Source organism: Scatophagus argus, chromosome 21 (genome assembly GCF_020382885.2).
Source record: "Scatophagus argus isolate fScaArg1 chromosome 21, fScaArg1.pri, whole genome shotgun sequence".
In the NCBI taxonomy this organism is placed as follows: domain Eukaryota; kingdom Metazoa; phylum Chordata; class Actinopteri; family Scatophagidae; genus Scatophagus; species Scatophagus argus.
In genome coordinates, this window is record NC_058513.1 from 16,190,466 (window position 1) to 16,218,453 (window position 27,988).

The 27,988-nt window shown below is 40.8% G+C and overlaps 2 protein-coding genes and 1 long non-coding RNA gene across 6 annotated transcripts; 1 reads left to right on the forward strand and 2 right to left on the reverse strand.

Moving 5' to 3' along the window:
- Positions 1-405: 405 nt before the first annotated feature.
- LOC124052950 lies at positions 406-27,888 on the forward strand. Of its 4 annotated transcripts, none has more exons than XR_006842086.1 (4): positions 842-1,083; positions 1,418-1,613; positions 26,370-26,491; positions 27,695-27,888. It is a non-coding gene; the product is annotated as an uncharacterized LOC124052950 (long non-coding RNA). The 4 variants fall into 4 exon arrangements; XR_006842084.1 differs by lacking the exon at positions 27,695-27,888 and adding an exon at positions 26,706-27,675 and having other exon boundaries at positions 846-1,083; XR_006842085.1 differs by lacking the exons at positions 842-1,083; positions 27,695-27,888 and adding an exon at positions 406-744 and having other exon boundaries at positions 26,370-27,675.
- Positions 18,000-24,069, reverse strand: si:ch1073-13h15.3 (inactive all-trans-retinol 13,14-reductase). The gene is made up of 11 exons (XM_046377778.1): positions 23,766-24,069; positions 22,319-22,501; positions 21,672-21,913; positions 21,390-21,585; positions 20,944-21,141; positions 20,736-20,855; positions 20,487-20,625; positions 19,960-20,069; positions 19,675-19,841; positions 19,359-19,518; positions 18,000-19,043 (listed from the first exon to the last, which is right to left on the reverse strand). Exons 1-11 carry the CDS (start codon positions 24,010-24,012, stop codon positions 18,874-18,876), a joined length of 1,932 nt encoding a protein of 643 aa, XP_046233734.1. The 5' UTR covers positions 24,013-24,069; the 3' UTR covers positions 18,000-18,873.
- gngt2b (guanine nucleotide binding protein (G protein), gamma transducing activity polypeptide 2b) lies at positions 25,958-26,756 on the reverse strand. The gene is made up of 2 exons (XM_046377780.1): positions 26,664-26,756; positions 25,958-26,461 (listed from the first exon to the last, which is right to left on the reverse strand). The coding sequence occupies exons 1-2, from the start codon at positions 26,745-26,747 to the stop codon at positions 26,333-26,335; spliced, it is 213 nt and encodes a 70-aa protein (XP_046233736.1). The 5' UTR covers positions 26,748-26,756; the 3' UTR covers positions 25,958-26,332.
- Positions 27,889-27,988: the final 100 nt, after the last annotated feature.

A 27,988-nucleotide genomic window follows, 5' to 3' on the forward strand; every position in this document is an offset into this window, starting at 1 on the left:
CTGTCTGTCTGAAAGGAATATCACCCCAAAGTTTTCTTGAATCAAGATGACTTCAGGTTATCTGTATGTTTGCAGTAAGTGGGTAAATATGAATAAAACCTATTGTATGTTAAGTTAGTAAATGGCTGCCCTGTGTTATCTGTCCCAGGTTTTCACTACTGAGACAGTAAAGAACAAGCTGTCGTGTTATCACATTCTTGGCAGTCTGCATCAAGTAGGATTTCACTTTCAAAACTTTAGAGCAGAAGTTACAGACATTAACCTGACTGGCTGCAATGCTGTCCAACCTGAATATTTCTTCTGGACGACTGCAGAAGAGAAGAAAGGAAGGTTAGCTTACCTAAGCCCATGAAATCCGAGAATGTCAGTAGTAAGTGTCTTTATAGTGCACAGTATTCATCTTTTAAACACATGAAACATCATGTAAGCAAACACTAATATTTATTAGTTTCGTGAATTCAATAGTAAAAAAAATATATACTGTTTTATAGGTAACGTTAGGTAACATCTAGGTAATTACTGTGCATTATTTTCGTGCTTTATTTTTGCTTTATTTAGAACTATACGGCCTAGCTTAGTACAAACAGGGGACGACACCTAGCTCGGCTCTGTCAAAGATGCTTTCCAAAAACAACTTGTGTAAATCACATATACAGGAAAAGAAATGTTGTCAGGGTGCTTTTCAATGGTTTATTGAGCAACAGCCGCGCACCATCTTCGAAGTCCTCAGTGGGAAATTAACAGGTGAGGTTGACACCTGGATGGTGGCTAACGTTAGCTTACTGGCTAGCTAGCATGTTAACTTACAGATAACGTTAGCCGGCTAGCTAACGAGCTAAGACGTTATTAGCGGTGCTGCAGAAGGCGTAGTTGCTTTCGGCTAACACGATACAACATTTTACGTTCAGTAAGGCCGTTTCAGAGGAGTAGGAATGTGTATTTGTCTTCTCTGGAGGTTTCTACACACCTTTAGTGTTTATGCCAAAGGAGACTTAATCAGTTTTGATGCACCTGTAAAGTTACTTTAAATTTTTCATTTTTCTTATCGTATACGTCTGCAAGAGATCAGCAATTTTCAGATCGGTACTTTTATTGAGTAACCTTGGTTATTTTGCAGGATTAGTGATAAATAGTTAGTCAGCACAAAGGTGATATAAGGCTTTATTAAATTCACAAGCTAACCAGAAGACACCAGCTGGAACATTAAAGTGATCTAGCATTAATTTACCTTATTCCGTGCCTTAATCTGAGATGGGTTACTATGCATAACAAGTATTTTTACTTTCGCTACTTTAAGTGTATTTGTATGCTCATACTCATTTACATTTACTACAGTAAAATTTTGAATGCATAACCTTTATTTGTAACAGAGTAAAAATAAATTAAAGATCTGAGTACTACTTTTCCTTTGTTTCAGCAACTCCCTCTTGAGAAGGACAGCACTTTTGTCAGCTCTTCATATTCTGCCAACGTTGTTATCTAAAGACCCCGACATCCCAGTGGTTGACATTACATCAGCACATGGCATTGAAGGATGAAAAGATGCCTCCTGGCTTGGACTTGTTGGAGGTCCTCCAGGACCTAGCAGGAAACCACAGGAATGATGTGCTGAGGTAAATGACACTCTTTATCTTTGTTTGTTTTATTTTTGTCTTTTTAACAATGAGACATCTACAGAGGTCACTTCATTTCTCTCTGGGTAACTGCACACTTTGCCCAAATTCTGCCTTCAGATGCCATAACCTGCAAAAGGCTGATATTTTCCTTTTCAAGTTTATCTGACCAGCATTTCTGATGACCTCCTTTCGCTCAAATGGTTAACAGGAGAGTGTTTACAAAGGCAAGTTTTATTCATAAATAGCCCAATATCACAAATCACAGTTCAGCTTCATAGGCCTTTACAGTCTGTATTGCATCTGACACCCTCTGTACCCTTCAGACTATTATCCAGGTTACATTTTAATGTGGTATTATAATCTTTACATGATGTGATTTTAAAATAATGACAATATCGCTACACATGTATCTCCACAAATTCTCATTTGTAACACAAATGATCTGAATGAAAAGATGATCTGAACAGTTGATGGATGTTTGGAGTCTATGATTAGGTCCTAAAGACCACTGCAGCACCCATTTCACTCTCTTAATTAATAATTCCTCTATGATGCTTTTGGGAAGTTTTGTCTGTTTTGGAAACATCAGTCGCTACTGAGCATGTGCAGTAGACCACCTCAGCACTCTGTTAGATCTATACTGCAGTCCAGCCCAAAGTTTGCTGAGTGCTTCAGAATGGTTGAGAAGAAAAAAGTGACCTCAATAGAGAAGAATGCAGTGTGGTCTGTTTTCCCTCCCCTAACATCCAGCATGGGCAAAAATGACTTCTCTTAACCCACTGTTTAGCAGAGGGAGTGTGTACGACTCGAGCTGTTTGAATGGCCTCGGCCGCCGTCTTCTCCTCCTTACTCCTCTTCCACCCATATTTTCACCTCCTCTTTTCATAGGGAGGATGTGAGTTAAGTTGCCACGTTAAATGCTTTCTCTCGCTCCCTTTCTGCGAATGTTCTCACTTTGGAATGAGATGCTGGTGCAAACAAAGTTGTTGCTATCAGGATGCACTAAAAAGCTACAGTCGTTATAGTTCAGAACAGTCTATATCAAAGGCCGTACGATATGATGGAGTTTTGCCTCAGCCGAGTCTTTGAGAGTGCTGTTTTTTTCATTCAAGTAAACATTCTGATCAAACATGCTGATAGCAGTTTTTGCTTCCTTTTTCCAAGCCTTGGCTTCCTTTTTGATACTGTCTGTAATTGCTTAGAGTAGTAAAAGTTGTCCTCGCCTCTCTTGTTGCAGTAGCTTTCTGTGTTTTCCAGCACAAATCCGAGTTTTTGTGTGAATACTTCTTTTCTTCTTAGTACAGTACAACAGACAATTTGCATGAGAAATAGAGTGAGATGCACATAGTATTTAGGTTATCCTACGTGAACCCACTGTTGAACTTGAAGCTTTACAGGTTTTCAAGTCAAGCCCTAATTATTTCCTTGTTACCTAATACAAGTCAAATTAATGCCCACATTTTATCAACTGTGTCATGAGTTCAACAAGAAATTTAGCTTTTCCTGAGTCAAGTTATCGTGGCATGAGCGTCTCTTTGTGCCACTTTCATGCATTGTTTGCCTTGTTGAAATTCTACCTCAGGAGAAGAAATTTCATGCTTGATGAGGTGTCATGGTGCCAGCCACATGTTCAAACTCCACTGCTGCTGCTGGAGGAGGAGGAGGAGTCCAGATTTATGCTTGCCTCCTGTGTCACCCTGAAAATGCAGGGATAACAGCTTTCAGATGTGAGAGGAAGCACTGAGGATGGTGGTGGGGTTGGAGTGTTGTGTGTTTGGATTCTGCTGTGTAAATTATTCAAATGATTTGTTTAATAAAGGCATATCTACATTTTGTCATTAACAGTATGTGGAACATCGGAAGTAGGTGCAGGACAAGAGATAATTAACAAAACACAAGGGACAGCTGAGGATGCCCAAACAGTCAGGGGTACCAGTAAATATTAAGTTATAAATCCATGCTGACAGCTCACATTATTCATCTTCAGTAACAGTAAGAGCTTGGGCCTTGCCCACTGAAGGCCTGTACTGTCATTAAAAACAAGGACTGTAATTTTTTCGCTCCGTTCTTTGCACCTGCACATGCAGTTATGTTGCACGGACACCTGGATAATTTTTAAACCAGGTGAGCTCTCCGATCTGCATGCGGATTCTCCCATTTTCACTGTGCTGTGCGGCAACTGGAATTTTAACAGTGGGTGCATTGCATTCTGCATTTAACTGCATCTGTTAAAATGCCATATAAAGACAAAACAGTCTCTTCTTTGGCACCCAGGTTTCCTGACATGGTCTGCGTCTCAGGCCATAAAATATTATATCATACCTTCTCACTGTCTCTGAAACATTTTCTCATATTCTCTACACTTAAACTTATCATGGACGCTACGGTGACTTGAAATAAAAAGTAAAATGTGTTGTCTTCTGATGAGCTGGTCTTAGATGACTTTGGGGAGCAGTGACTGAGTATCATAGTGACTGACTCCCAGGCTCTTTGCATTGGACTTAGACTTGAGCTCAATAAACTCTCATCCTAAAATAAATGCTAAATTAGAGGGTTATAGAACGGAGGAAAAAAGGCCACTGGGCTTGGTTCTTGGCCCCACGCGCTCTGCTGCTGTGGAGTTTTCTTTCCTGTCTCCTATTATTCCTGGTCTTCTGCCTGGATGAGTCAAGAGAGGGAGAGAGCTGAAGAGAAGGAAGAAGAGAGAAAAGGGAAAAAAGAAGGGAGGGGGTGTAGAGACAGAAAGACAGACAAAAGACGCAAGAGAATGACAGAGAAGATGGCAGGGAGAGGTGAAGGGAAAGGGGAAGACTGGCCATACTGCCTCTCTCCTCTGTCTGACATGGCCAGTGTAGTATCTGAGTAAAAGTTGGGATGTGTTCAAGTGCAGACATTTTGTGAGAGCTGTAGTGTCAGTTCACAGTAACATTTAAAATTTTGCGTAAAAGTTGAGCTCACTGGGTAACTAGTGGTCGTCTAGAAGCGGTCCCCTATGTTTAAATCTCTTCTGAGAATTTTACTCATGCATTTCATGTGACAAAATTGTTATGGTATATGAAATAGGAAGCAGACTGTTCTGTCCCATGGTTGGCCACATCAGCATTTATAACAGATATTTTTCACGAGTTCAGCTTTGATGAAGTCTGACATGCTAATTCTCTACTTTATAAGTTACTGTGACTGTCTAGCTCTGTCATGTTCCTGGCTGGCTAGTGTGTTAGCTCATCAAATGCAGCATTTCACAAACTAGCCCTGCAGGTAGTCACTAAGTTACCAAGCTTCCCCAAAGCTCCCCCAAATGGTCCTAGTTTAGGGGAGCAACTGTAAAGAAAGATCACAGACAATATCCATGTTAGAAGACTAAAACTAAATGTGATCTTGAATGTTCCACAGTGACTGGAGGTCTAGACAGGCTGAATGCAAATGCAAAAATAAACAGAAACTTGTATGTTCCATCTCAGATTAGGTATGTTCTCAGGTGCAGAAATCCTCACAAATTTTTCCAAACACTGCTCTCTTTTTCTCCTCTATCTTCTGCCTAATATCTTTTCCAGTCACATCCTAAGATGTGTTTAATGGCTGGGCCATCTTCTGTCCAAGAGTGACAAAACCAGATGTTTGCTACAACCTGAGCGAACATTGTCATTGCAGCAGCCAACAATGTGATCGATATTTGCTTAAACAAGGCAACTGGAAATCTTCCTCAGTGAGGACTGATATGGAATATTCTGTGTGTGCTGTTCACAGTTTTACAAAATTATCTTCTTATCTGCATCTTTTGCCACATCTGCTGTCTTTTATCCTAAAAATGTATTAGGGAACCTCTGCCGTCGTAATGCAACATCAAAGAGCAGCTTCTGTTTGCATGAAGGAAAAAAAGACACTTTTACGTAAGTGTTTATTAGAGTAAGTTGAGATTCATATGCAAGGGCCCTCACAGTAGCAAGTCCATGTTTAGTCCATTTTTGCTGCGCTCACTGTTTACTAACTAAGAAGATCAAGGGCTTTTTATTCGAGGTGTTTCAGCACCCCTGGGTCTTTTACAATAGCTCTAGGTGCTTCTGTTGCTTAATTGGGAGCCAGAAAGCAGTTTGGGGCCCTTGCAAAATGTACAGTAGGGGGCTGGGGGTCTCACAGGTCCCCACTGAGGACTAAATAGGAGTACATTGTAATGTTTTATGGAAGTGGAAAATTGATATGGAAAATTGTGACCGCTTTCATTGTTGTTGTTGTTGTTAGAAGTTCTCCTTATTTTAATCTACTATGCTTTGTTTTTGCTAAAGCATATCATGAGATGGATAGGCCGTATAGTGGAAACCTGAAAAACTTTATCAAACTTTTCAAGCTTTAGCAAAAGTTCAGGCTTGTATTGTCTCTGCAACTTGTGGAGTTTTATAGTGATTTCCTATTTAGGTTATTCAGAAGTTAAATTAATGCTCATTGATTGAAACGTTTGTTGCTGTGGTACTCATTTCTTAACCCTACAAGTTCTTAATCAACAGCTGCTTATTTACACTTTCAACAGGTACAGTATTCACTCTCCTGTTAGCTCTGTTTTGGTCTCCTCCATCTCCTGAGAAAAATGTCTTGCTCTGTAAATGCTGTTAAATGCACCACTATGATCACCACATAGTTGCCCACTTTATCTTTGTCCCCTTTGGCGCTGAGCAGGTATTGTTCACTTGGGTTTTAGAGCTCCTTTGGACAAGAAAACCAAAACAGTGAGCTAAAATACCATAACACTCTGTAAATCTGAGGGGCACCAAAGAGTCAAGCAATGACTCTTTGTGGGTTTGTGGATTATAGCAGAGCAATAAAAACTAATAGACGTTAATTAATTGTTTTGGTCGAGACTTTGCTGCTACTTCCTGATCATACATTATAAAAAAGTATATATTTTTGGCAGACAAAATAAGGCATATGTCAGACATCCATGTTTAAATTTTGTTCACCAGAGCAGGAGTCTGGTTGTGTGAAAGTAAAGCGACTAGGATTTAATCTAGCTAAAATAATGTTAAGGGTCTTTACTGCATGAGCCGAAAGTGCTGATTGTTGCCACTGGGCTTTTGCTGGTTATTCAGCAGATTAAGCAACGCCAGGCTCAGGCTCCCCAGTGTCAGGGCTCCATAAAGCAGCCCCCTACTTCTCATCTAATGGGTAGCATACGACAGGTAGAGGAGTAAGGGTACCAAAGATAAGAGCTGCGGGTTTCACACAGCTTCAAACAGGAGTAGATGTTGTGTTCTCAGTCAAACCATGTATGCGTAAACCTTGACCCCCTGCCTGTTAAAAACCTATTGCTGTTCCATATGTGCAGCACGGTGAACTGGCAATTAAGCTTAATGAGATGCTGACAGGACTGCATCCTCACAACCTGGTATAATGTGTGGCTACTTATTTACAGTATAAGACAACCCCTGGACTGTTTGAAGTGAGAAGCAGCTCTGCGCTTCAAGACATTTGTCACTGTATATAAACATGTGATGTTTAAACGCCTTCTGTCGGTGATCAGGAGGAACGCAATTTATGTGACGCTGGCAGCTGCTCACGTTTTGGTGGGGGGAGGGGAGCCCAGATTCGAGTGGACAACACCTCTAAGGCCAGAAGCATGCTACAAGAATTGGATTCATCTACGCTCAGGCCGGCCCACATGAAACTGTACAATCTGGGTTAAGGTTCCACGTCACATCTCAGATGGAGCAGCTTGGTATCAAAGTTTTGACTTTAATGGCAAGTTTCGAACTGATTTCTTCTAATTTTTGTGATTTTTATGCTGAAATTGTTTCTGTTTAGCAATTAGCGACAAATTCATGATCATGGAAGCATTGAAAAATAGGTCAGACAGATATTTGGGTTGATGCTAAAGGGAATTTTTAACACTAGCAAGTTTTATAGATGTCATAGGTGTCAGAATAGTGATATAGTTTTCTGCAAGCGTTGTTGCATATTGTGGCACGGCCTGAGTGTTTCAGCTAGGACACAGACTTTGTGAATGTCTCCTCTGAGGAAATACCATAGAAAATGTTCAGAAAAGAAGAGACAGACACTCTGAGCCAAATGGGCTGGGGATGGTAAGAAGAAACAGCAGCATTTGTGGTCTCCACGTCACACGCTGAGCTACAATAAGCACTGGTAAAGAGTTTGGGGTGAGTTGGGAGTGGGCGGGGGTTCTTGATGCTTAGGCTCTCATTGGCTGTAACCGGTTGCCCATATTTAGATTAGTGTCATGTCCCTCCCTGGATTGTGTTCAGCTGTGCTTTGGAATGAAAGGCAAGATGTCTGAGTTGCTCTCTCCCTCTCTCCACATCACATCATGGAAACTCACTGGGAGCTCCTTCACTGGCTCCTAAACTCACCTTACTCTGTCATTTGTTAGCTGTCTTTCTGTTGGACAGATTTACATGTTGGAGAAACTGAAGCTCATAAAAGTTTTGTTCTTTTTCCTGGCTCGATTGGTGCTGTAGATGGAAGTCAATTCACTTACTGATAACACTTTAAAGAGTCTGTGTTTCCTTGTAGCACTTGAGAATCAGCATCAGGGGGTTAAAAGTCTTAACTTCTGCATGATTACACTGAGAATATGAGTGTGCAGTTGTGTGTTACAAGTGTATTAATCACTGCTGAACACATACAAAGATGTCAGAATGAAATTAAACAGAACAGATCTCCATGGCTGAGTGGCCACTGGCGGCCATTTGTTAAGCCTGACATTCTGTGTCATTTCTTTTAGCTTCCCAAATTATCTTTTTTTTTCTTTTCTGTCCACGTTTGCAAGCAAGAGTATAGAAAAAAAAGAAGAGGAGGAGGTGCTCTTCTTTGCCTGACATGAAGTATCAACTTTTCATTTCCCAGGCCTGCCACATCAACAAAGGGAGTATACTTGGCTGAGATGCAAAGAGGAGGAACAAAAACAGTGTCGAGACAAAAAAAATGTAAGAATCGACCACAGAAGGGAAAAAAAAGAGAGGGAGGAGCAGTCGATTTTGGCAAAATTTATTCTGTATCGTAATGCAGTGGCCTCTGACACCACTAACCCGCACTTCATCTCAGTTTCTGTGAGTACTGATGCTGCGTTTGTTACTACACCACAGTGTGGATGTAACACTGCAGTATTTCTCTCATTACAGCTTTCTCAAAATTTATATGGAAAATAAAGACTCAGAATCCGAAAGGAAGAGCAGAACATAATTTTTTTATATGAAAAATGTTCTTCGTCGCATGTCAGTGCTTTTTGGATGAAGGAAACACGTTTGTGAGGCCGAGTGAATCATCTTTGCAGTGCACCAAATATCTGAGTTCATTCAAAACAGATGGCCTTAGTTAAAGCTCGGGAAAGAATTTGAAGGTCCAACAATGGAATATAATCCACAGATTACAAAAATATTAAAGTGCCGCATCTGATACTGTTAAAATAAAGCAAGCAGCCGCATATACATGCCTGGCCTTGGTGTTAGAGTAAAGGTGAGTACGTCACCATCAGGTTACCAAGTGAGCGCCTCTGAATTTAACAATTACTTCAAGTGTGCAGCTATCAGTCGCAGAGGTTAGTCTTTTCATTAAGTTTAATGGTTATACTTAACCTGATAATGACAGTGGCCACCCACATTTAAGACAGGATCCTCCATTTCCTGCCCCTTCAGGTCCCTAATGACTGCACTTAAACTGCACAGCCATCTGGCTTAGTCTTAGGTTCCTTTTAAGACTGTTTTTTAAAATAATATTAAGTTTAAAACCTTAACAACACGGATGGTGAATGAAAAAACTGAAATAGTATCTTCAGGTAAAGGAACTAGACAGGTCTAAGATGACTTGTAGGGGTTCACAGCAATTGACGCCTGAGATTAAGGAGGATGTGAACCTGCAGCACTGGACTCCTCTCAGCCCACTGACTCTCCCTCAACATGTTTAGACACTCAACAGTCTGCATTCCTCCTCTGAACAGTTTTCCTGGAGCTCGGCCGCTAAACAAGATTGCCGAGTGTGTTCTGCTTCCCCTAACATCTGCGACAGAAATACTGAGGCAGTTGAATGTAATGCACTGGGCTGATTCTCCATGTGTCCTTTTTTCAGGTTTCTGCGCTCATCTGGCAGCTGTAGAAACGTTAAGAAGTGATTTCACTAAAAAGGGGAAAAAACATTAAGTAGACTGAGATTTGCTTGTTTGTGCTTCATCTGTTTCCCTTTCTTTTTGTCTGCCACATCTTCACTCTCCACCTCTGTTACCACATTCTGCTATCTCTTCCTCTCTCTCTCTCTCTCCTTTAATTTTCGTCCTGTCTCTACCTGTCTTGCGCATTGCTGAAGTTCTTTATTATCCTTTACCCCCCACCTCCCATTGCTTCCCTTTAAGCATTGCTAAGGAGAGGGAGGGAGATTAGCACCCAGTTAAAAGAGTAGCCACCCTGGGGCGTCCTTCCTGAGAGTTCATGAGGTGGGAGTGCAGACCTTGTGTCAGACTCCACCTTCTCCCACCCGCTAAACCCAGCCCGGTCACACCCAGCCCGGCCCTGCGTTGCCTAGAGTGTTTTTTCATAATGAGACAAATGCCGCACCGTGAAATCATACAGTTTGTCTTTAGACTAGTCAGATGATTGGAGGTTGTTTTTTGTAGACGCATGCAGATGCAGCAGTAGTTCGAGGGCTGTCGTTCCTTGTGCAGAGATTTTAATTGGCCACTTCACAAAATGTTACAGCCCTGAGATACTCCATAGACTTCTACCTTTGAGCTGAATTTTGTTCCACTTCTTCTAAACTTTTTTTTTAGTGCATATTCTTGAAATCTGATATCTTTTTCTTACATTTTCATGTCCAAAACACAAAAGACAGGTAACATTCTCAAAGTGATCTCTTTGAGTGAGAGCCTAACAAAAGGAAAAAAGGAGGATCACAGCAACAGAGAATAACTTGGATAAGCGAGTCCCCACACATGAGTTCAATTCTTAAAGCATCTGGAATCGCTTAACGCTGTTCTGCTGGCTGCGTTGAGCTCAGCTCTGCACTGTGACTTCAGCCTCGGAAACAAAACCTTAAGCAGGAAAAATGAAAACAGTCCTGCAACAGTCAGGCCGCAGGACAAAATGTCTTTTTTTGGGTCACTCAGAAAAAAGTTTGAATATGCCATAAGTCAAGGCTTCTTCAGCTGAATTAACTCCAACAAACCAACTAACTGTGTGATTTCTTTTTAATGTGCTTGTTTCAGGCAGATAATACATTTTGTGGTTTGTCCTGTAGGTGCAGCCTGTGCTTTATACATCCTAATATCAGAGCAGTTCTTTGTATACATGGATGTGTACAGGGTTTGAGTCCCGTCTGTGGATAGGTTTAAGCAACAAAAGCATTTTGGTTCAGCTTATGGAAAAGATTATACGAAGATGTTTTCAGTTTGTGAAACTGTCCCGAAATGTTATCTATAGGATTCACTTTGATTCAAGAAAAGATTGTGATTTTGTTCTTTAATCTTTAGGATTTGCTTAAGTCGTGCTGTAGTTCTGCCACAAAAAAAGGTGGACAATTTATGACCATGAGAAGTCAAGTCGGCAAAGTCAAGTTGTTCAGCCAACTGTAATGGCAAACCTTGCATCAAAATCAATAAGGTTTAGGGTAAGGAGTTAATGGCTTGATTCCCGCTCCATCACTGGAGACCATGGAAATGTGTACTGTTCATTATATTACACCCAACCTTTTACTGAGCTAACCATTTGAACACAGGATGTGTACTTGTAATGGACAGCATTTTTTCTGTTTTTGAAAATAGTCCCTAATGGTCCATTTATAGCTCTTCTCCAGAGATTTCAGTGGTTGCCTAGTAAGTCAAGTGAGTCAAGTGAGTTGCAATTATATTGTTAAACTACAAATTCTAAATTCATTCATTAATATTTTCAACATCCATGTTTGACCACGAGTTCTGTAATCAGTCATACACTCATGTCTTACCTGTTGTAGTCAGAAGTGCAAGGATAAACCATTTTTTGTTTCGTGTGTGCGTTTATGCATGTGTCTGTGAGTGTGTGTTTAAAGAGAGAGAGAGAAAGTGATTCGTACAGTCTCAGTGTGTGTTTGCTCCAGTAGCTTTAGGGCAGTACAAGCCACAACAAGCAGACTACCTCTTCTCTATTGCCTGTAGCTACATATATTCCTCCCACACACACACACACACACACACCTCCACCAGATATACAACCTCTATATTACAAGCACTTCACAGTTCACACTTGCCTTATTGAATCAATAACATAACATATAATGTTTGTTATTGGTTTTTTCTCCCTATTATACTAAAAATATCTTCATGACTTTCACATATGACTGTACAGAAATGCACTTTTCATTCCAGTACCTGACACTCAATTAAGATGACCTGTTGAAATGCAAGGAAAAGGAAAAAAAGGCAGAGACTTTTACATGACACAAGTGTACAGATACAAGCAGTCATGGCATGAAGGAGAGATAAAAAGCTTGGATCGGCAACTTCCTCTGTAGGAAAAGCTCTCAGATCAGGGGGCAGAAGGTGGAGTCTCTCATTGTGGTCCGAGTGATGTCTTTGTCTGTTTTCGCTGGGGGGAGTTTAATCACACTCAGTCTGCTGGCAGACCAAACATTTGAGGATGAATCATGAGCATCTCACCAGTAAGGAAAACCTTCAGTCTTTTCTCTTTCTTAATCGGACATTATGTCTGAATGTGAAGACAGTCCTGAAAATGACAAAACAAAAGGTTGTATTATCAGCCATAATGAGCAGAATAAGGAGTTCTAGATTACACTCACCTGGAACAATTTAGCTGTACACAAAAACTGAGAGGTCATCCTGTCAACGTGGCCTCAGTGCTGAAGTGAAAGCATGTTGGTACGACCCCTTTGGGATCACCATGCTGTGAGGCCTTGTCCTCAGACTGGGGGGGCAGCGAGCAAGAGGCCAGAGAAAACAGCCTGTCCCAATGGCAGAGCAACGCTTTCACTTCAGATTTCACAGGAGACTGGGACAGAGGAATTAGTGTCAGTCAGCTGGAGACCTGAGCCAAGACACAACAGATGACATAGCAAACCCATGTGTTTGCTTCTTAAACTCAGAGCAAATAGCACAGTGACAGTATTCGAGTTATCTTGCAGCAGTAAACCATGATGATCACAGGCTGAAGTCTTAAGTTACAGCTTTGACACTTTATGGCGGTGTTAACACATTTTGACAATATGTGGCCAAAATATTGAACCAAAAGTCATTAGAATTCTTTAAGGACTTGAGTATGCCACCTTCCGAACGATTGCCTCTCATATCTGTGCTAAGTGGAAAAATAAACAGATGGTGTGTAAAGATCAAGACCAGGGCTGTTCTCAGCAAACTGTGGTACACTTTGCAAAGTGTGTGGTGAAACAAATCTTGAAAAGTCCTGAAATAAAGAAAATACACTTGGAATGATCCATGCGTGTGCTGCATTTTTAAAGCTCATTCCCAGAACCTGAATGTAAATGTACTTTAGTTGCATCTGTTAGTTTACTTCTTTGCTGAGAAAGTTCAGTCTTCTTCATCAAGTCAAGTTTATCTGTACAGCCTAAAGTGACAAGGTTATCTCAAGAACTTTAAAATCTGCACAGCATTTAACATCTTCTACCCTTACAGACTTGATTCGGACAAGGAAAAAATGCCACATGAACTTTTCTGTTCACTGTCTGCATCCAAACCATGTGTTGAGGAGTCATCTCCCTGTGAGGGTTGGCTGGGATCACACCCACCCATAGAAGAGCCCCCTCTAGTGCCCCATCTAACATCCTAACCATCTCCAGCATTATTTATGCTCACCCCAACTACACAAGCTGGCTCGCCATGTAAACACAGCAGTGATGACGAATGCGGATGCACTGGGCTGATGAGGATTACTCAGCAGAGGGTGGGCATATTCCAAGAGGAAGGTGGAAGGGTTTGGAGTGGGGGTGGGGGGGCTTGAAGATGAAATGTGAGAACTCTGGATCACGTCTAAAGCATCCGCTGGAAGGAGGAGGTGTAGTCTCAGAGCAGATGGGTGTGAAAGAGAGCGGAGTTTAACTCTTTGATACAAACACAGTATTGTTATTATTAGTTCAGTGTGGGGTTCTTCCTCTTGTATGCAAGGTTAAAGTCTCACGTGATTCTTTCAGTATTAACAGCTTCTGTGTAACTAATTTTGCTTAAAATTCTCGTCCTTAACCTAACAACCATCTAACTCTGTCAGTACTGGACTAAAGCCAGAGATTCTTATCTTCGGTACAGTTCTGAAGCACTGTAAACTGTGATCACATAATAGAGTGTTGTGACTTTGTGGTTTAGCAGGTGGTGATTACTTTTGTTTTCTCTACAACAGTGTCTCCCTCCCTGTCGCTCTGTTGCACTTCTTAAATTAAAAGGACAAAAATGATGAGGTTCAGGTGGGGCCTTCATGTTGTTGTCAGAGGCTACAGGTCAGCTGCAGAGATTGTTTTTCCATATACTCATGGTACAGTCTTCAGTCACTCACGTAGTTCACAATGGAGCAGGAGCTTGTTGAAGCAGATGCAGTGAATACTTATTATGACTCTTATGAAAAAAACCTGGTACTGCTTTCAATAGAGTTGAGCTCCAAATGTTCTCCTCTCTTTGGGCCTCCCTGTTCCTGCCTCGTCTTTCTCTTGCTTTCCCTCTCCTCTCTCTCTCACCCAATCTCTAACATGCAAGATAATTTACAATCAAATGTGCAGCACAGCTTCACAGGAAATATTACAAACAGCTGAAAAGGGAAAGCAGGGGCCTGCCAAGGTGCATTCCTTTGTTCTAGATAGTGAGGCAGTTAATGTCCCTCAAGGTGGAAACATGATCAATACAAATTGCTGTAGATGTATTATAGATGTCTTAAAACTACTTGAAACTTTGTGAAAAGGTGCTCATATGAAGAGTGCTGTTTGTATTTACGACCTGCTGTCAGTCATCAATGAAGCACTTTAAGAAGAACATCTCAAATTACCGGCTTTCTCTAGCTTGAGGGTGTGGCAAAAGCTAACCAGCACATTTTTAATTTCAATTAATTTGACAGTTTGTTTGTTTGTTTTTTTAGTTAAAGCATCTGCAGTTAGTGTTTTTTAATGACAATGTGAAAGGTGTTACTCATAGTGATGAACCTGCAGAGAATTATCATCTGAATCTACTGTTCCCTTCTGCTTTGTGGAGCTTTATAGCCAGTTACTCTAACTGTTACTCTACGCATTGTTTCAACTGCAGCAAGCAGCTGTTTTTAGAGAAAAGGGTCTTAAAACCTGCTGTACACTATCTGATCAGCACCGAATGGCTATCTGACAATGTTAGCGACTTGAGGGTAAACATAGTGGAGTGTTTAGCAGGTAGCCAAATGTTTTCCTCTGGAGATGGTAGAGACCAAAAACAGAGCTAATAGAGGACTTGGCATTCCTCAGGTGGGTAGAAACACAACTTCAAACGAATGCTCATGAATGCTCTGGAACTGCCGGCAGTGTGAATAAGCAACTCTCTGCTAACAAGTTAGGAATATCAACTTAGAAGGAAAAAAGCTACAACTTCTCAAACCAAAAGTCTTGCTATGACGCAGTATATGACAATGAAGTGGAGCAGGCTGGACCATGGGCATTTATTTTTGCTTTAAACTGATTATCAGAATAGTAAGAGTTTATTTTTCTGCCAATCAAGTACTCAACTAATCATTTCAGCTTGAACTGAAATTGTGTGCTTATTTCTGTACTTACAACACTCAGATGACCGAGTAGAGTTTCAAGTAGGGAATGTACGTCTGTTAGTCTGATCTTTGTGCAGACATGTGGTGCACTAGTGTTTCAGATTATAGAAAGATTTTTCAGGCAGGAGGAAGATTTGGGGAAGATGCCATTTTCCTTGGATTTTCCATTTAGCTCAACAGAAAGTTGGCTTCAGGCAGCAGCTTTTAGCCAACACCAGAGAAGATGTCTGTGAGCTGTGTAGAGCAGGAAAAGAGCTGATTTGTTTTAATCCACAGAAACAGAATTTAAAAAAAGTCTCGGTTGGCTTATAAGCTTTTATCCTTCTGAGGACATCATACTTTACTGTTAGATGGTATTCAAGTTGGAGTGACCCTTTAAAATGGCTGGTGGTGCTTTATATCACCTTCTCATGCCTTTAAGCCCAGTCTGATCCTGGATACTATCTTCAGACCGAGTCTTCCTCTCATCTGGGTCGACTGAAACTTTCTTTTGAGAGTCTTCAGATTGGCAACAGCTGCGGTAGTTGGCTGGGATCAAGCTGTGGGAGGCTGCGGCAGGCCAGCAGGGAGGAGCTCCAACATCTGGAAAAGAAGGAAAGCTGGCTGAAACACTGAGACAAGAGCCTAGCAACATGAAAACTCACCGAGCCAAGCCTGTCGCTGCAGTGTCGGCAAGTTCGCTGTTTACTTTATGTAAATAAAAGAGTTTCAGGTGCCACTGTTGTTGGATTAGCTCTGAAACACGGCCTTTGAAGTATTCATTTAAAAGTGTGCATCTGCGGGACAGACCATACTGAACAGAGCAGTTGGAAAGAGTGGACTGCTGTTTTTAAGATCCGACCCTCTGGGCCTCTCCTGATGTAAGAGCGTGTCTAAACATGTGGGAGCCGCCTGCGAGAGGAAAAAAGAGGAGGAGGGTTGAAGGGGTGCTTGTGTTGGTCAAGAAAAACTTAAATTCCTCCTCAGATCTGCCCCTTTTATATTTCCTTTAAAGCTAAATATTGAATGTGAGTCGTAGTGAAATGACAGGTCACACTTCCTCTTCTGTTCCTCTGACGTTTTTCTGCCACTGCAGAGAAAGACTTTTTGTGAGGAAAAAGTTGTAAACTACTAAACTACACTGGTGATCAATCCCTAGAGCCATAGCCTGTTAAAACCACCATTACAAACCAAGATGAATCAAAATTTCTCTCTTTTACTTGGAATAATTGAGATAAATCAGGATACCACCTTTTGATAGTTATTTGTGTAATCATTGATAAAGCCATTATGGACAACTTATAAGCTGTTTTGAAAGTATTCCTGATATCCTAATATGTTATTTTGCTGCATCACTGACATCAGCCTAGCAGCTCTGTGAGGCTTTATTTAAACACGGTGAGTTTTTGAGCTCAATGTTAACATCAGTATACTGACATGGTCACAATGACAATGCTAATATGATAATGTTTATAATGTTCACTGACTTGCTTTGGGGTGTTTTTCTTTTCTTTATTTTCTAAACTGGATTTAACAGCAAATCCAGCTGAGGATAATGAAATTGTCATTAGTTTTGTGAGCATTTGGGCATAAACCAAACTACTGGACAAAATCCAATTTTGATTAGTGCTTACTGTGATTACTTATGTGCTTACTGTGCTTACTAAATATAGTGATCTGTTCAACAGTTATCAAGAGATTTCACTCAAAACAGAAATCTTATGGTGAGAAAGTCAGCAGGTTTCATCGTCTGGGTACCCTGACAGTCTGTAAAAAAAAAAAAAAAAAAAAATTAACTCATAACAATCCATCAAATGGTTGTTGAAATATTTCAGCGTGGACCATCTGCCATTGACATCCCCAAGGCCACGCTGCCAGCACGACTCAAGAAGGTTAACTTTATCCTGCACCTCAAAATATGGGTAAACTGAGTTTAGGTGGGTTTGTTTATAGCTCTGTGAGTCTGTTAGAGCACAGCATAGGAAAGTAAGAGTTACTGTAGTTGTCACGTTTATTTCGTGCCATGGTAATTATACGTTATGGCCTACTGAACTTCCAGCCTGGCCAAGTGAATATAATTAACTCCTCTCCCTTCTATTTTGCCCATCATTCTTTAAACTTGCCCAAGTTTTGTCCTTTCTTATTCACAAGTCTTGAAAGGAAAACTCTGACAGCAGCTCCTTGCTCATCAGAGCTCCAGCAGCAGGGAGAGCTTTGACTGGGTTTACACAGCAGAGGGATGGAGGTTAAGAGAGCCGGAGAGGTACTGGCATCCCACCGGCTGCCTGGACAGTAGGGGCATTCTTCTCCGAGGACCCCCCTCCAGTCGTCTCCTACAGGCCACAGTTTGTCAGCCCGTCTGCCCACCGTTTACTGAGGAAATGTTCACTTATTGCAGGAAGTCTGAGGTTTCCCCCAATATGTTTGATTTCAACAGTTACACAAACAACACTGGGGTTATAAGTCAGGTCAGAACAACATAGGTGGGAACTAAGAAACCCAGAGGGGACTTACAATCTCAGTTCACCAGTAAGTGATGTATAAATAACTGGCAAAACATAGCATTACATTAAGACAGATAACAGATTGTGCTGAAACTTAAAATTGTCCCCCAATACAGCCGAATTTAAGATTACTATATACCTGAATACGAATATTTAAAAATATTTACTGCTGTTTTTACATAGATCAATAACCAAAATGTTCGTAAAGAAAAACTTTTTTCCCTCATGATCTTTATGTGACACAATCACAAAAAATGCACTGCAAGCTATTATTGTTATTACTAGAATATTACAATCTTCAAAACACCAAACTAAACAATAAACTATCAAATAGCAAATATTCTTATTGAGTATAGTCTATTCAATTTGCTATTAAATTAGCTATATAGTAGCTATTTTATCCCTCTTGGTTTGAAAATTGCTGAAAACATTTGGGATAATGTAAGTACGAAACTCAATAAAACATAACAAAGATCCTGTTATTTTTTATCCATTTCAATGCAGAAATGTTTCAAATTTTATTTTATTTTTAAGTCATTAAAACTCACAACTAGAACAGATGTCGTTGTCAAAGAACCTATAACAGTTCTGAGGTAAATGTGACAAAATACAACAAAAACACGGACTTTATGATGAGCCAGCAGCTTAAAGACTGGTCATACTAGACTCTAGTATGTTGGCTTTGATCGCCAGACCGATTGATCCACCAGGAACACGTTGTTTTTCTGGATTTTTTCACAGTCTGTCTTCTCTCGCTGAAGTCAGCTGACAGGTTTGACTGAGGATGGTGTGACTGCTTCAGCTCAGAAAATAAGTTATTTGTGATGTTGTCAGTTTATCTGGACATAGTTTTCACCGCAGCTGGACAGGACAGCAGGACTTCCGTTCCTCGTAACTGTCAGAAAAGTGCACTTATTGGCAGTACGTTGTGTGGACTTTATAATCTTGGTATAGAAAATAGATCTGGTGGTGTGTTCCTTTGAACTTCCCACAACAGTCCAGGGTCCTTTTGCACCAGGTTTGTGTAGTTTCATTAATGTCCTGCAGGGGAAGTCGAGAGAGCTCTCACTGCATCTTCTTCTTAGCCAGCTGAGCCAACTCTCTGGCTTTCCTCCTCTTCAGCTTCTTCTTGAGGAGGAGCAAGTCAATGTAGACGATGTGATCTAACACTGCCGAGGCGCAGAGGAGTCCACCGTGCAAAGCGCCTGCTATCCCACAGCTGAACACGTCTTGACCTGGAACAGACATACGTACACACTGTACAACCTGCTGGATGAGACAAAACCACCTGGAGTCTGGATTCAAATTGTCTCTTCATGTTTTTCTTCACAACTTTTAATTCCTTCTGCTTTGTGACTTTCTTACAGTTACTTTTAAGAGTTTTAACTGTTCCAATCATCCAAGAAAAAAAATTACAGTGCAAAGAAACTCTCACATTTCAAAGCATTGTCAGCCCTCTCTCATCAAGTCAATCTCAGGGCTTGTTGAGACATTTCTAGCAACACGCCAAGAACTGCCTGCGCATGGCCAACTTTTCTAACTTTTCATACCTGAAATGTAGAGGTTTTTGACAGGGGTGTTACACCTGTTCCTTGCCACAGCCTCGGCATGGAAACGCTCCAGGTTGTGTTCGGCGGAGTACATGGCTCCACGTTGGGCACCCAGGTAGTGCATGTTGGTCAGTGGGGTCGCCACGTCTTGGAAAACCAACTGAAAAACAGTAGGAATATTACAGTGCAGTCTTTATTCAGAGACAAACAACAAACCCTAAATAAAAGCATGGAAATACTGCAGTAATCCTAACATACATTCAGGTTAGGGTTACTATACATATGTGCATATATTTCAGAGAATGACTGATCCTACCTTGTCTTTGATTTTAGGGAACAAAGTACAGGCCCAGTCAAAGAGATTTTTAGCGAATCTCATTTTGTAGTTGTAGTATTCATCGCCCCTTTTGCGCACTGTCGTGTCCTTCCATTCCTCAAACCACTCATACTTCACCATCGTCAGTATTGTCATGCAAGATTTTCCTGTGAATGTGTCAGACACAAGACATCACTTCTAATCTGTGTGGTCACTCAGATGGTGCTATTTGGTGTGAAGTTGTTGTTGCAATAGAACAGTAGAGGAAGTAGCGGGCGTTTGTACCAGGGTGTCTTATTTTGGCCTCTGGATCTTTGGCAGATGGCATTGTGATGAACATCATGGGGATGTTATCCGGTGCATCGTCTTTGCTCAATGCAAAGAAGTCGTCCATCCTTAAAAATAAATAAATAAACAAATGAACAAACACATGAAAATGTAAAATTCAGATTCTCAGAGCAGTCTGTGGCCACATACAAAATACTACATGAGTATGGTATTTAAATCCTGCAGCTGAAGCCTGACTGATCTTGTACTCCATCTAGAGGACGAAAAAGGGAACTCGAACTCATCAGTCGAATAAGCCACATGTGGTAATGCACAGTATGTTTCTTTATGTAAAGAATCAGTAAAGTTTTAGCTACACAGTGTCTTTTTTTTCTTTTGAAAGAAATAAAAACTGACCTACATGAAAAATGAACAGGTCTGTACTGAGAATTTTGCTTGCATAGATTTATTGCATTTCTGCTTCTAATACAACAGTACCCCCTTGTGGTAACTAAAAGCTACTAATCAGTGCTCTGCATACTTACGACTTGTCCATGTTATTGTTTTTGAACAGCCAGTAGTTGGTGGACTCGAGACCCAGCTCCTCTTGAGTTCCATCAAAGCCAGAGAAGACCAAGAATGATCCTCTGCCATGTTTCATCATGTTCAGCCTTTCCTGAATATCTGTAACATGTGAGGGTTAATAATCAGCCTGAAACTTTCTCACTATTTTCATGAGGAAATTTAATTTATTTTAGAATTCATCTATGTAGGTTAAAGGATTCTTTGCCCACCTGTCCTGACTTTAATCTCAGGGGGAAGAAGTTTTTGGAAGGTGGTGAAGATGCCGCAATTTGAAACAACAACAGGTGCATGAACCTCCACTTCGTCCTGACCTTTCCTCACTTTCACACCTGTTACATGGCACACAAAGGAAGTCCTCAGTTACCTGGGGATTTTTCTGCCTTTAACAGGTTAAAAAATTAGCTGAAATTAGCTTACCATAAGCTGCTCCCTCCTCATTAACCAGAATCTGGGAGACTGGGGCTCTGACCAGGCAGTTTCCTCCATATTTCTGAATGGTACGGATGATGTGGAAGGCGATCTCGCTGGCACCACCTTTTGGGTAGTAGGCACCTCGTTTGTAGTGGTGAATAAGGAGGGCATTGATCAGAATACTGGAGTCCCTTGGAGGCACGCCTGAGTATTTCATAAATAAAGGTGTAATTATTATTTAATGGTTTTTCAAAATCATGTCCACTCATCTAATTGTATACAAAGACTTCTCAATTAATGGCAAGATCCTTGAGAAGACCTACATGAAAAAAATGAGCAGGTCTACACTGAGAGTTTGGCCTGCATAGACTTATTGCATTCCTACTTCAAATACAACAGTAGCAGTGCAGTGAGGTTGGTTTTCCACTCTTGTAGCATCTTTGGAGACCCACCATAGAAAAGATAAGAAAAGATGACTTGGAGATCCTTGTTGCTGGTCAGGGTGTTCACCAGGTCTGTTGCACATGTGCCAGTGAGGCGGAAGACTGGGGAGACGAGGTGTGCGATGCCCGACTTCAGCAGGAATAAAGACACCCACTGCGGGATCAGTTTTAGAGTTGCCAGGTAGTGGGTCTTCTTAGCTGAGACCTGTTGGAACACATAAGACATTAGGGTCAGTTAAAATTCATGGTTCTGTTGTTGCGTTTCGTCGTGTCTCCACTAGCTAACCTTACCTTCATGATTTTGAAGAACGTCTCGATAGCCTCGGTGTCATCAGGGAATTGTTTAGACAGATGGGCTTTCATCTCAGTTTTACCAGAGAAGATGGTGTACTCTCTTTTCTCGTCACCCAGGCCAATCTGGATGGTGTCAAAATGTTGATTTAGCTGCTGGAACTCCAGCTGGCCTTCAGAGAGCTGGTCGAAGGCGATGCGCAGCAGACTGTTCTCGTGGAGCTGACCGATATAATGAAGCCCTGGAGACGAAAGACCGGCAAACAAGAACATGTTGTATGATTATGTCAAGTTGATTTGGATTCCTTCTCAAAAGTCAGGGTCTTCAGGACATCAGTTCTAAATACCCGTGTATATCTTTGTTTCTTTTGAAGTTACACTGTACAATTTTATGTTTTTTTTAAGGAACCATCACTGATTCCTGATGTCCTTTTGAAAGTGCAATGTTAATCTCTTTTTTTTAACACAAGAGATTATTGTCTTAATTAGTCTACCTTAATTGCTCAGAAGGCAGAATGTATGTAATACACATAAAATCTATAATCCCTGCTTTGTTCAGAGCTCCTGGCTGTAGGAGAATGTGGTTCACTAGTGGGAAAATGTCTGCAAAACATTTTAGATAAATGACAAATCACAAGTGGTCTTACCAACATCAAACTCAAAGCCTTTCTCTATGTAGGTGTGGCAGCAGCCTCCTGCCTGGTCATGTTGTTCCAGCACCAGGACTTTCTTCCCTGCTTTGGCCAGTGTGGCTCCAGTCGCCAGCCCACCAATACCGCTCCCAATGACAATGACATCCAGGTCCTGGGGCACTTTGTCAAGACTGAAACCTGGGAGGAAATGTACACAGTTGCTGTTAACATGCTCAAGTTTATGTTTCTGGTTCACACAGGTCTAACAAAGTTGCCTTGTTAATGTTATCCAGAGCAGACATCAAAATGTGTTGCACAATTTGGTTACATAATAGTTTGAAGGTTGTGCTGCACACCTCTCCTGTCATAAACACATGACTGCTGAACTAAATTCTGCTGGCAATAAACACATTGTTAACATAATCTCCCAGTCATAATCTAATTAAGATAAAAAACACAGACAAAAAAAAATAATTGCTGCACTTATGCTAATTTAGGTCTAATCTAAACTGTGAGTTACCACACAGCAAACCGGTCATTTAGAAAACTGTTCCAGCACACCTCAGCAGTTGTAGGATCTACAGTGAATTATTTGCAGTATATTAACCGTTAAAATCTCTATTTTACAGCATACTTTTGTAGACTTTGAACTCGTTCAGTCCCCCACTAGGTTAATTTGTGCTCGAGTATTTGCAACCCACCCAAGACTCATTTGAATTGGCATCAAGGAACCGTTTTTGTGTCAGACAGTACTAAGTGCAATTTACAAGTTCTTTAAATATTACTAGATGTGAGAAGATAAGATGAACTTTATTGATCCTACAGTGGGGAAATTCACTGGTCGTGGCAGCTCACAAGAACAGAGAAAGAGTGCAAAAACAGTTACAAAATATATAGAGGTAATAAATTAACAATTTACAGGTACAGTAAACACAGTACAATATACAGCTATATACAAGTCCTCATAAGGAAGGAAAGGAGGACCAGACCATTGAATGATGTAGTCTAACAGCAGTGGGAATGAAGGAGCTGCTGTAGCTCCTTCCTACACTGAGGGTGTAGCAGTCTGCTGCTGCAGGAGCTGCTCAGAGCCTCCACTGTCTGATGCAGAGGGTGAGAGGTGTTGTCCATGATGGATGTCAGCTCTCACCCACCTCCTCCACAGAGTCCAGTGGGCAGCCCAGGACAGAGAACTTTTAGGATAATGCGCTGTAGCTAATTCTCAGACAGACTTTTAACTTTTAAAAGCTTTTATTCTGAAATTCGGCTAGCAAAAGTACAGAGCGTTAAGGCTACAGCTAGCAGCTGGTTAGCTTAAAGTTAGCTCAACAGATTGCATGAGGACCAGAGACGGCCTTTAATTTAGCTTTAACAAAACGCACACGTCACTGTATTAACATCTTGAGCTCGCTAATGTCTGTAGGAAACAGACATTTATTAGTATTTTCAACTGAAATTTTACCTTGCTTGATGACTTTGTCCCGCTTCTTCTGGTCGAACTCGCGAGGCCCAGGGGGTCTCACTGACTCGAGTGTGAAAGGGCTCGGTTTGCCAAACAGGTACCAGTATGTGCCACAGGCCCATATGACCAGCCACACCAGGAATATCAAGAGCCACATCATGGAGACAAAATCACTTTTGTGCAGCAGCAGTGACAGTTTCAAAGCCGTGTGAGAACTGCTGGCCTCATGAGGCTCTTTATAATACATCGAGAGCCAAAGGTCTTGGAGAAGAGGGGCAGGAGTTTGATCTGCGACACTGTTAGTATTATGGCAGGCAGTAAAGATAAAATGGCCCATTTTCCTTATGACAGCTGGGACACAGTGACATTTAGACATTATTGCTGAGTAGTTAATTCGGTGCACAGACAAAAACATCAAAATAATGATAACTACAATACGATTATAATACATTTTTTAAAAATATTTATTTTGCATGTCTTTAAAGACATTCTTCCAAAAGCAAGATGAGATGAACCTTTCTGTAAATAGAAATGATGTAAGGAATCTGTATTATTCAGTGGTTTTAAAGGGAATTTAAAAGCTCCCCTGCCTGATCAGATGTATAGAATTAACAGTCACTGAAGGTTGCAACACATTGATGCGTTTGGTTTTTTTTTCTTCCTGTGTGCAGTCATTCCAATGACTTTATCAGAAATTAATTTAGATTAGATAGCTCCACCATCGTTCTTATCTGATAAGACAATTAAGATAAGAAAACACACTGTGGACGAGTCATGTAGACTTTACACATGCTTTACAACAGTGCAGTGAGTGAAATCACTGAGCTTCAGCATTTCAGGTCTGATAAGGACACTGTTGGTGTCCTTGGGGAAGCATTTGGACCTGGACGGATCAAGACTCAAGATAGTAACCACAATAATATCCACAATAGTTCAGTATTGGGGGGATATGTTGATATCGTTTCTTGTAGTCCACGTATGGACTTCGTACTCAACTTAAATACTAGTTAACTTTGAGCCACATATTTAATCTGAAACAAGCGATAACATGAACCACAGCATGTTTTGTTGTCCCCAACGCAGTTCAGACAAACTAAAAAGTAAACTTCAGACCGAGTTGATGGAGGACATTTTGACGTTACGTGTGTAACCGTGGACTCTGCATATTTCTATTCTTTTTAATTTTGTTGTTTTTTAACTTTTAATTTTACAAAATGTATAGTTCATGTGTAGTGATAAAATTCATTGGTCTTGTCTACATCAGAACCACTTTTATTGCCACATATGTTTAACGTACAAGCAATTTGTCTTGGCATGAGGTGCAAATACAAAATAAAAGTATGGATTTAGAATTGGAATTACGGTATTTACATTAAGAAAACAAAGTTAAGGTCTTAAAAAATAAATAAATAAAAAAGTCAGTAATCTTATCAATTTAACATGTTTTACATCAAAAGGACTTTAAAGTTTAAAGGTTGTAATTGCCTCTGCGTTTCGTCGAGATAAAATTTTGACCTTAACATAAATTGTTGGTAAACCACCAAGGTCCTCTGTATGATAAGTGACCATATGTGGGTCACTATCTTCTTAAGTTGTACAAAGGTGCTGATGATATATGTGCAGTCTGAGGCTGCTGGACTTTTGTGCTTGCAGTGGTGGTAATCAGATATTTTACTTTCATAAAAGCAGTTGTGTCACAGTGTAAAACACTTTATTAAAAATAAAAGTCTGGCATTCAAAACTGCTCTTAAGTAAAAGTACTAAATGTTAGCTTCAACATATATGCACCTACTAAAATGAAAGCAGTTGTTACGCAGAATCTCTCACTTCATATTCAGATATTATTAGATAATAATGAATATTGAGGCAATGATCAAGCGATGATGTTCTTTTGCTTTAATTACTTTTCATATTTCTTTTAAGTCTTTTAAGTAATAAATGCACTTCAAAAGTTACGCTCATACTGATAGTTGTGTTGCATATGTTGGACAAATGATGCACATTTGTTGTTGCCTGGGTTGAAAACACTAATTGGATGGAGAGCTGAAAAAGGAAGCCGGGATGAAGCTGTTGGAATAAGCTTAAAGACTTTGATACAGGAAGCAGCTCTGTGTCAACAGGCCTGTGGTGCAGCAAACAAATCCTATTACGAATTACACTGAGCAGTAGCTGCACGACCCCTGTGACTTTGCCCTGCATTGTGCTGCAACACAAGTGAGCGCCATGTTGAATTATGCCCACTTACAGTCAGAAAATTTGGACGCCAGTCAACCCTGCTGAACATGAACCGGCGGCCTGTCATATAATGAGATGAAAGTGAGATATGCTGAAGTGTATCAATAATGACAGCAGCCAGGTCTCTTCAAAGCTTCTTACAGCTATTTGAATTTAATTACAAATTGACAGAGAAACATTTTTATATCAACAGGTACATACAGTAATCCTGGTTACACTACCATTACTTAGTTTTCTTACTACTGTACAGTTTATCCAAAAGAATTCTACAGTAACATTACAGCAGTGTAACGGACTCTCATAAAAAACATTTTTCTCTGGATGTCCCTGTGTTATGTTATTATACAGCCTCCCTTGTCTCCCTTGTAGGGGTTCTTGTCATCTGGGACTCCTTTGATCAGCGGATCATTTGGTAGCAGTCCCTCAACAAAAGCGATGGTTTCTGCACAGTTTGTACCCACCTGTTGTTCAGAGGAAGGATGAAAACAAGTGTGAGTGTCTTCTCACGGGCATAAGTATGACTTGCATGCTGAACACACGTGCATTATGCATTAATCTCCACTGACTGTTTTCCAACACAGGAAGCACAGATAATATTTAAAGATTGTTCACAATTAATGCCAAGAAAACGTGACGTTCTGTCGTTAAAGATAGTTTGCTTACTGGTGTCCTCGGTGTGCTAACTTCCTTCTTCAACTGTTCCAGCTCCATTTTCAAGATTTCCTTATCTGACATATCCCGAGCCATCCTGGCTGTGAGAGGAAAGGATGAAATGTCAAATCAAATGCCTAAAAGTGTGCTCTTGTGATTTTCCTCAAAGTGCTAGAACTTTCTACTCTTACATTCATTCTGTAAAATCTTTCAGTTTTAAAAAGACTCCTTCAACAAAACAAATGTCAATCCAACACAAATAAATGCCTTAATGATCATTAGTTTTTACCTGTTGAATGGCGGGATCCCCAACAATCTGAGAAAAGTGTTGGCTCCTAAGAGCTCATCGACTGTATGGCTTCCTCCGGTCCGATCGCCGCTTCTTCACACTGACTGATCCCTCCTGTCCCACTGCTCTTCATCCCAGCTGATCCCTGGGGAGGTCGGCACAGGATTGGACCTGATGTCACCAATCCCCCGTGATGAGATTAAATAATCAGGAGCCGTGACCTCCTGATCAGGAAGGAGGAAGGGAAGGGAACGCAGGTCCTTACAGATCTGGAGACAACATGGTGGAGAAAGTGAAACACTTGGCTAGAAGTGACCGACGTGAACGTCACATCATTTGTTACTAACTGCAGACTGTGATATCGAATTCCCACTGTATGAGCTGTGGTGGGCTTCAGTATGTCAACTAGGAGAAAAAGGAATATCAGCTGCAAAATTGTTCTTAAGCGGTAAGAGTTGGGTTCATGACATTACAGGAGCTGCTGCCAAGAGGAAAGAGGCCAAATCTTCACCACTGATTTGATTATACACTTTAATCGTGCAGTCTATCCAATCAGGCCCTCTAAGTCTTACGTCATGTATATAAACCTAAACAGTAGGGGTACGCAGGAGGCTACAATCACCTAAAGTTTTTTTTTTTTTTTTATTTACAGCTGCTGCTTTGTTTCTGTTTTAACAACTGTACAGAGACATGTATGATACACATATACTTGTGTGGTAATATATTTTAACATGAAACTCAGGCTTTTTTTCAGTTCTTGTGGGCCAATGTGGTAGCATTGCTGTCTGTGTGGATTGCCCCCCACGCTCCAAAGGATGGGTGACATGGAGACTCTAAAGTGGCCGTAGGTGATTAGGGCTGCAACCAGTGATTTTGTTCATTCATTGTTGATTAAGCTGCCAGTTAATCTACTTTCAAGAATAAATATTTTGGTTTATGAAATGTCCAAAAAAAGGTGACATCTTCATGTTGGATCAGCGGTTAGGGTGTCGGACCCGTAACCGGTGGATCGCTGGTTCGATTCCCTGTCCTGGTGTCCATGGCTGAG

What these genes read in the sequence shown, in the direction of transcription:
- si:ch1073-13h15.3 (XM_046377778.1), bottom strand. Translation starts at nt 24,012, where the DNA reads ATGTATTATAAAGAGCCTCATGAGGCCAGCAGTTCTCACACGGCTTTG. An exon ending in CTTTTCTTATCTTTTCTATG is followed by an intron (nt 21,142 to 21,389) that starts GTGGGTCTCCAA and finishes TGAAATACTCAG; the next exon opens with GCGTGCCTCCAAGGGACTCC. An exon ending in TCCCTAAAATCAAAGACAAG is followed by an intron (nt 19,519 to 19,674) that starts GTAGGATCAGTC and finishes ACTGTTTTTCAG; the next exon opens with TTGGTTTTCCAAGACGTGGC.
- gngt2b (XM_046377780.1), bottom strand. Translation starts at nt 26,747, where the DNA reads ATGGCTCGGGATATGTCAGATAAGGAAATCTTGAAAATGGAGCTGGAA. An exon ending in TTAGCACACCGAGGACACCA is followed by an intron (nt 26,462 to 26,663) that starts GTAAGCAAACTA and finishes TCTGAACAACAG; the next exon opens with GTGGGTACAAACTGTGCAGA.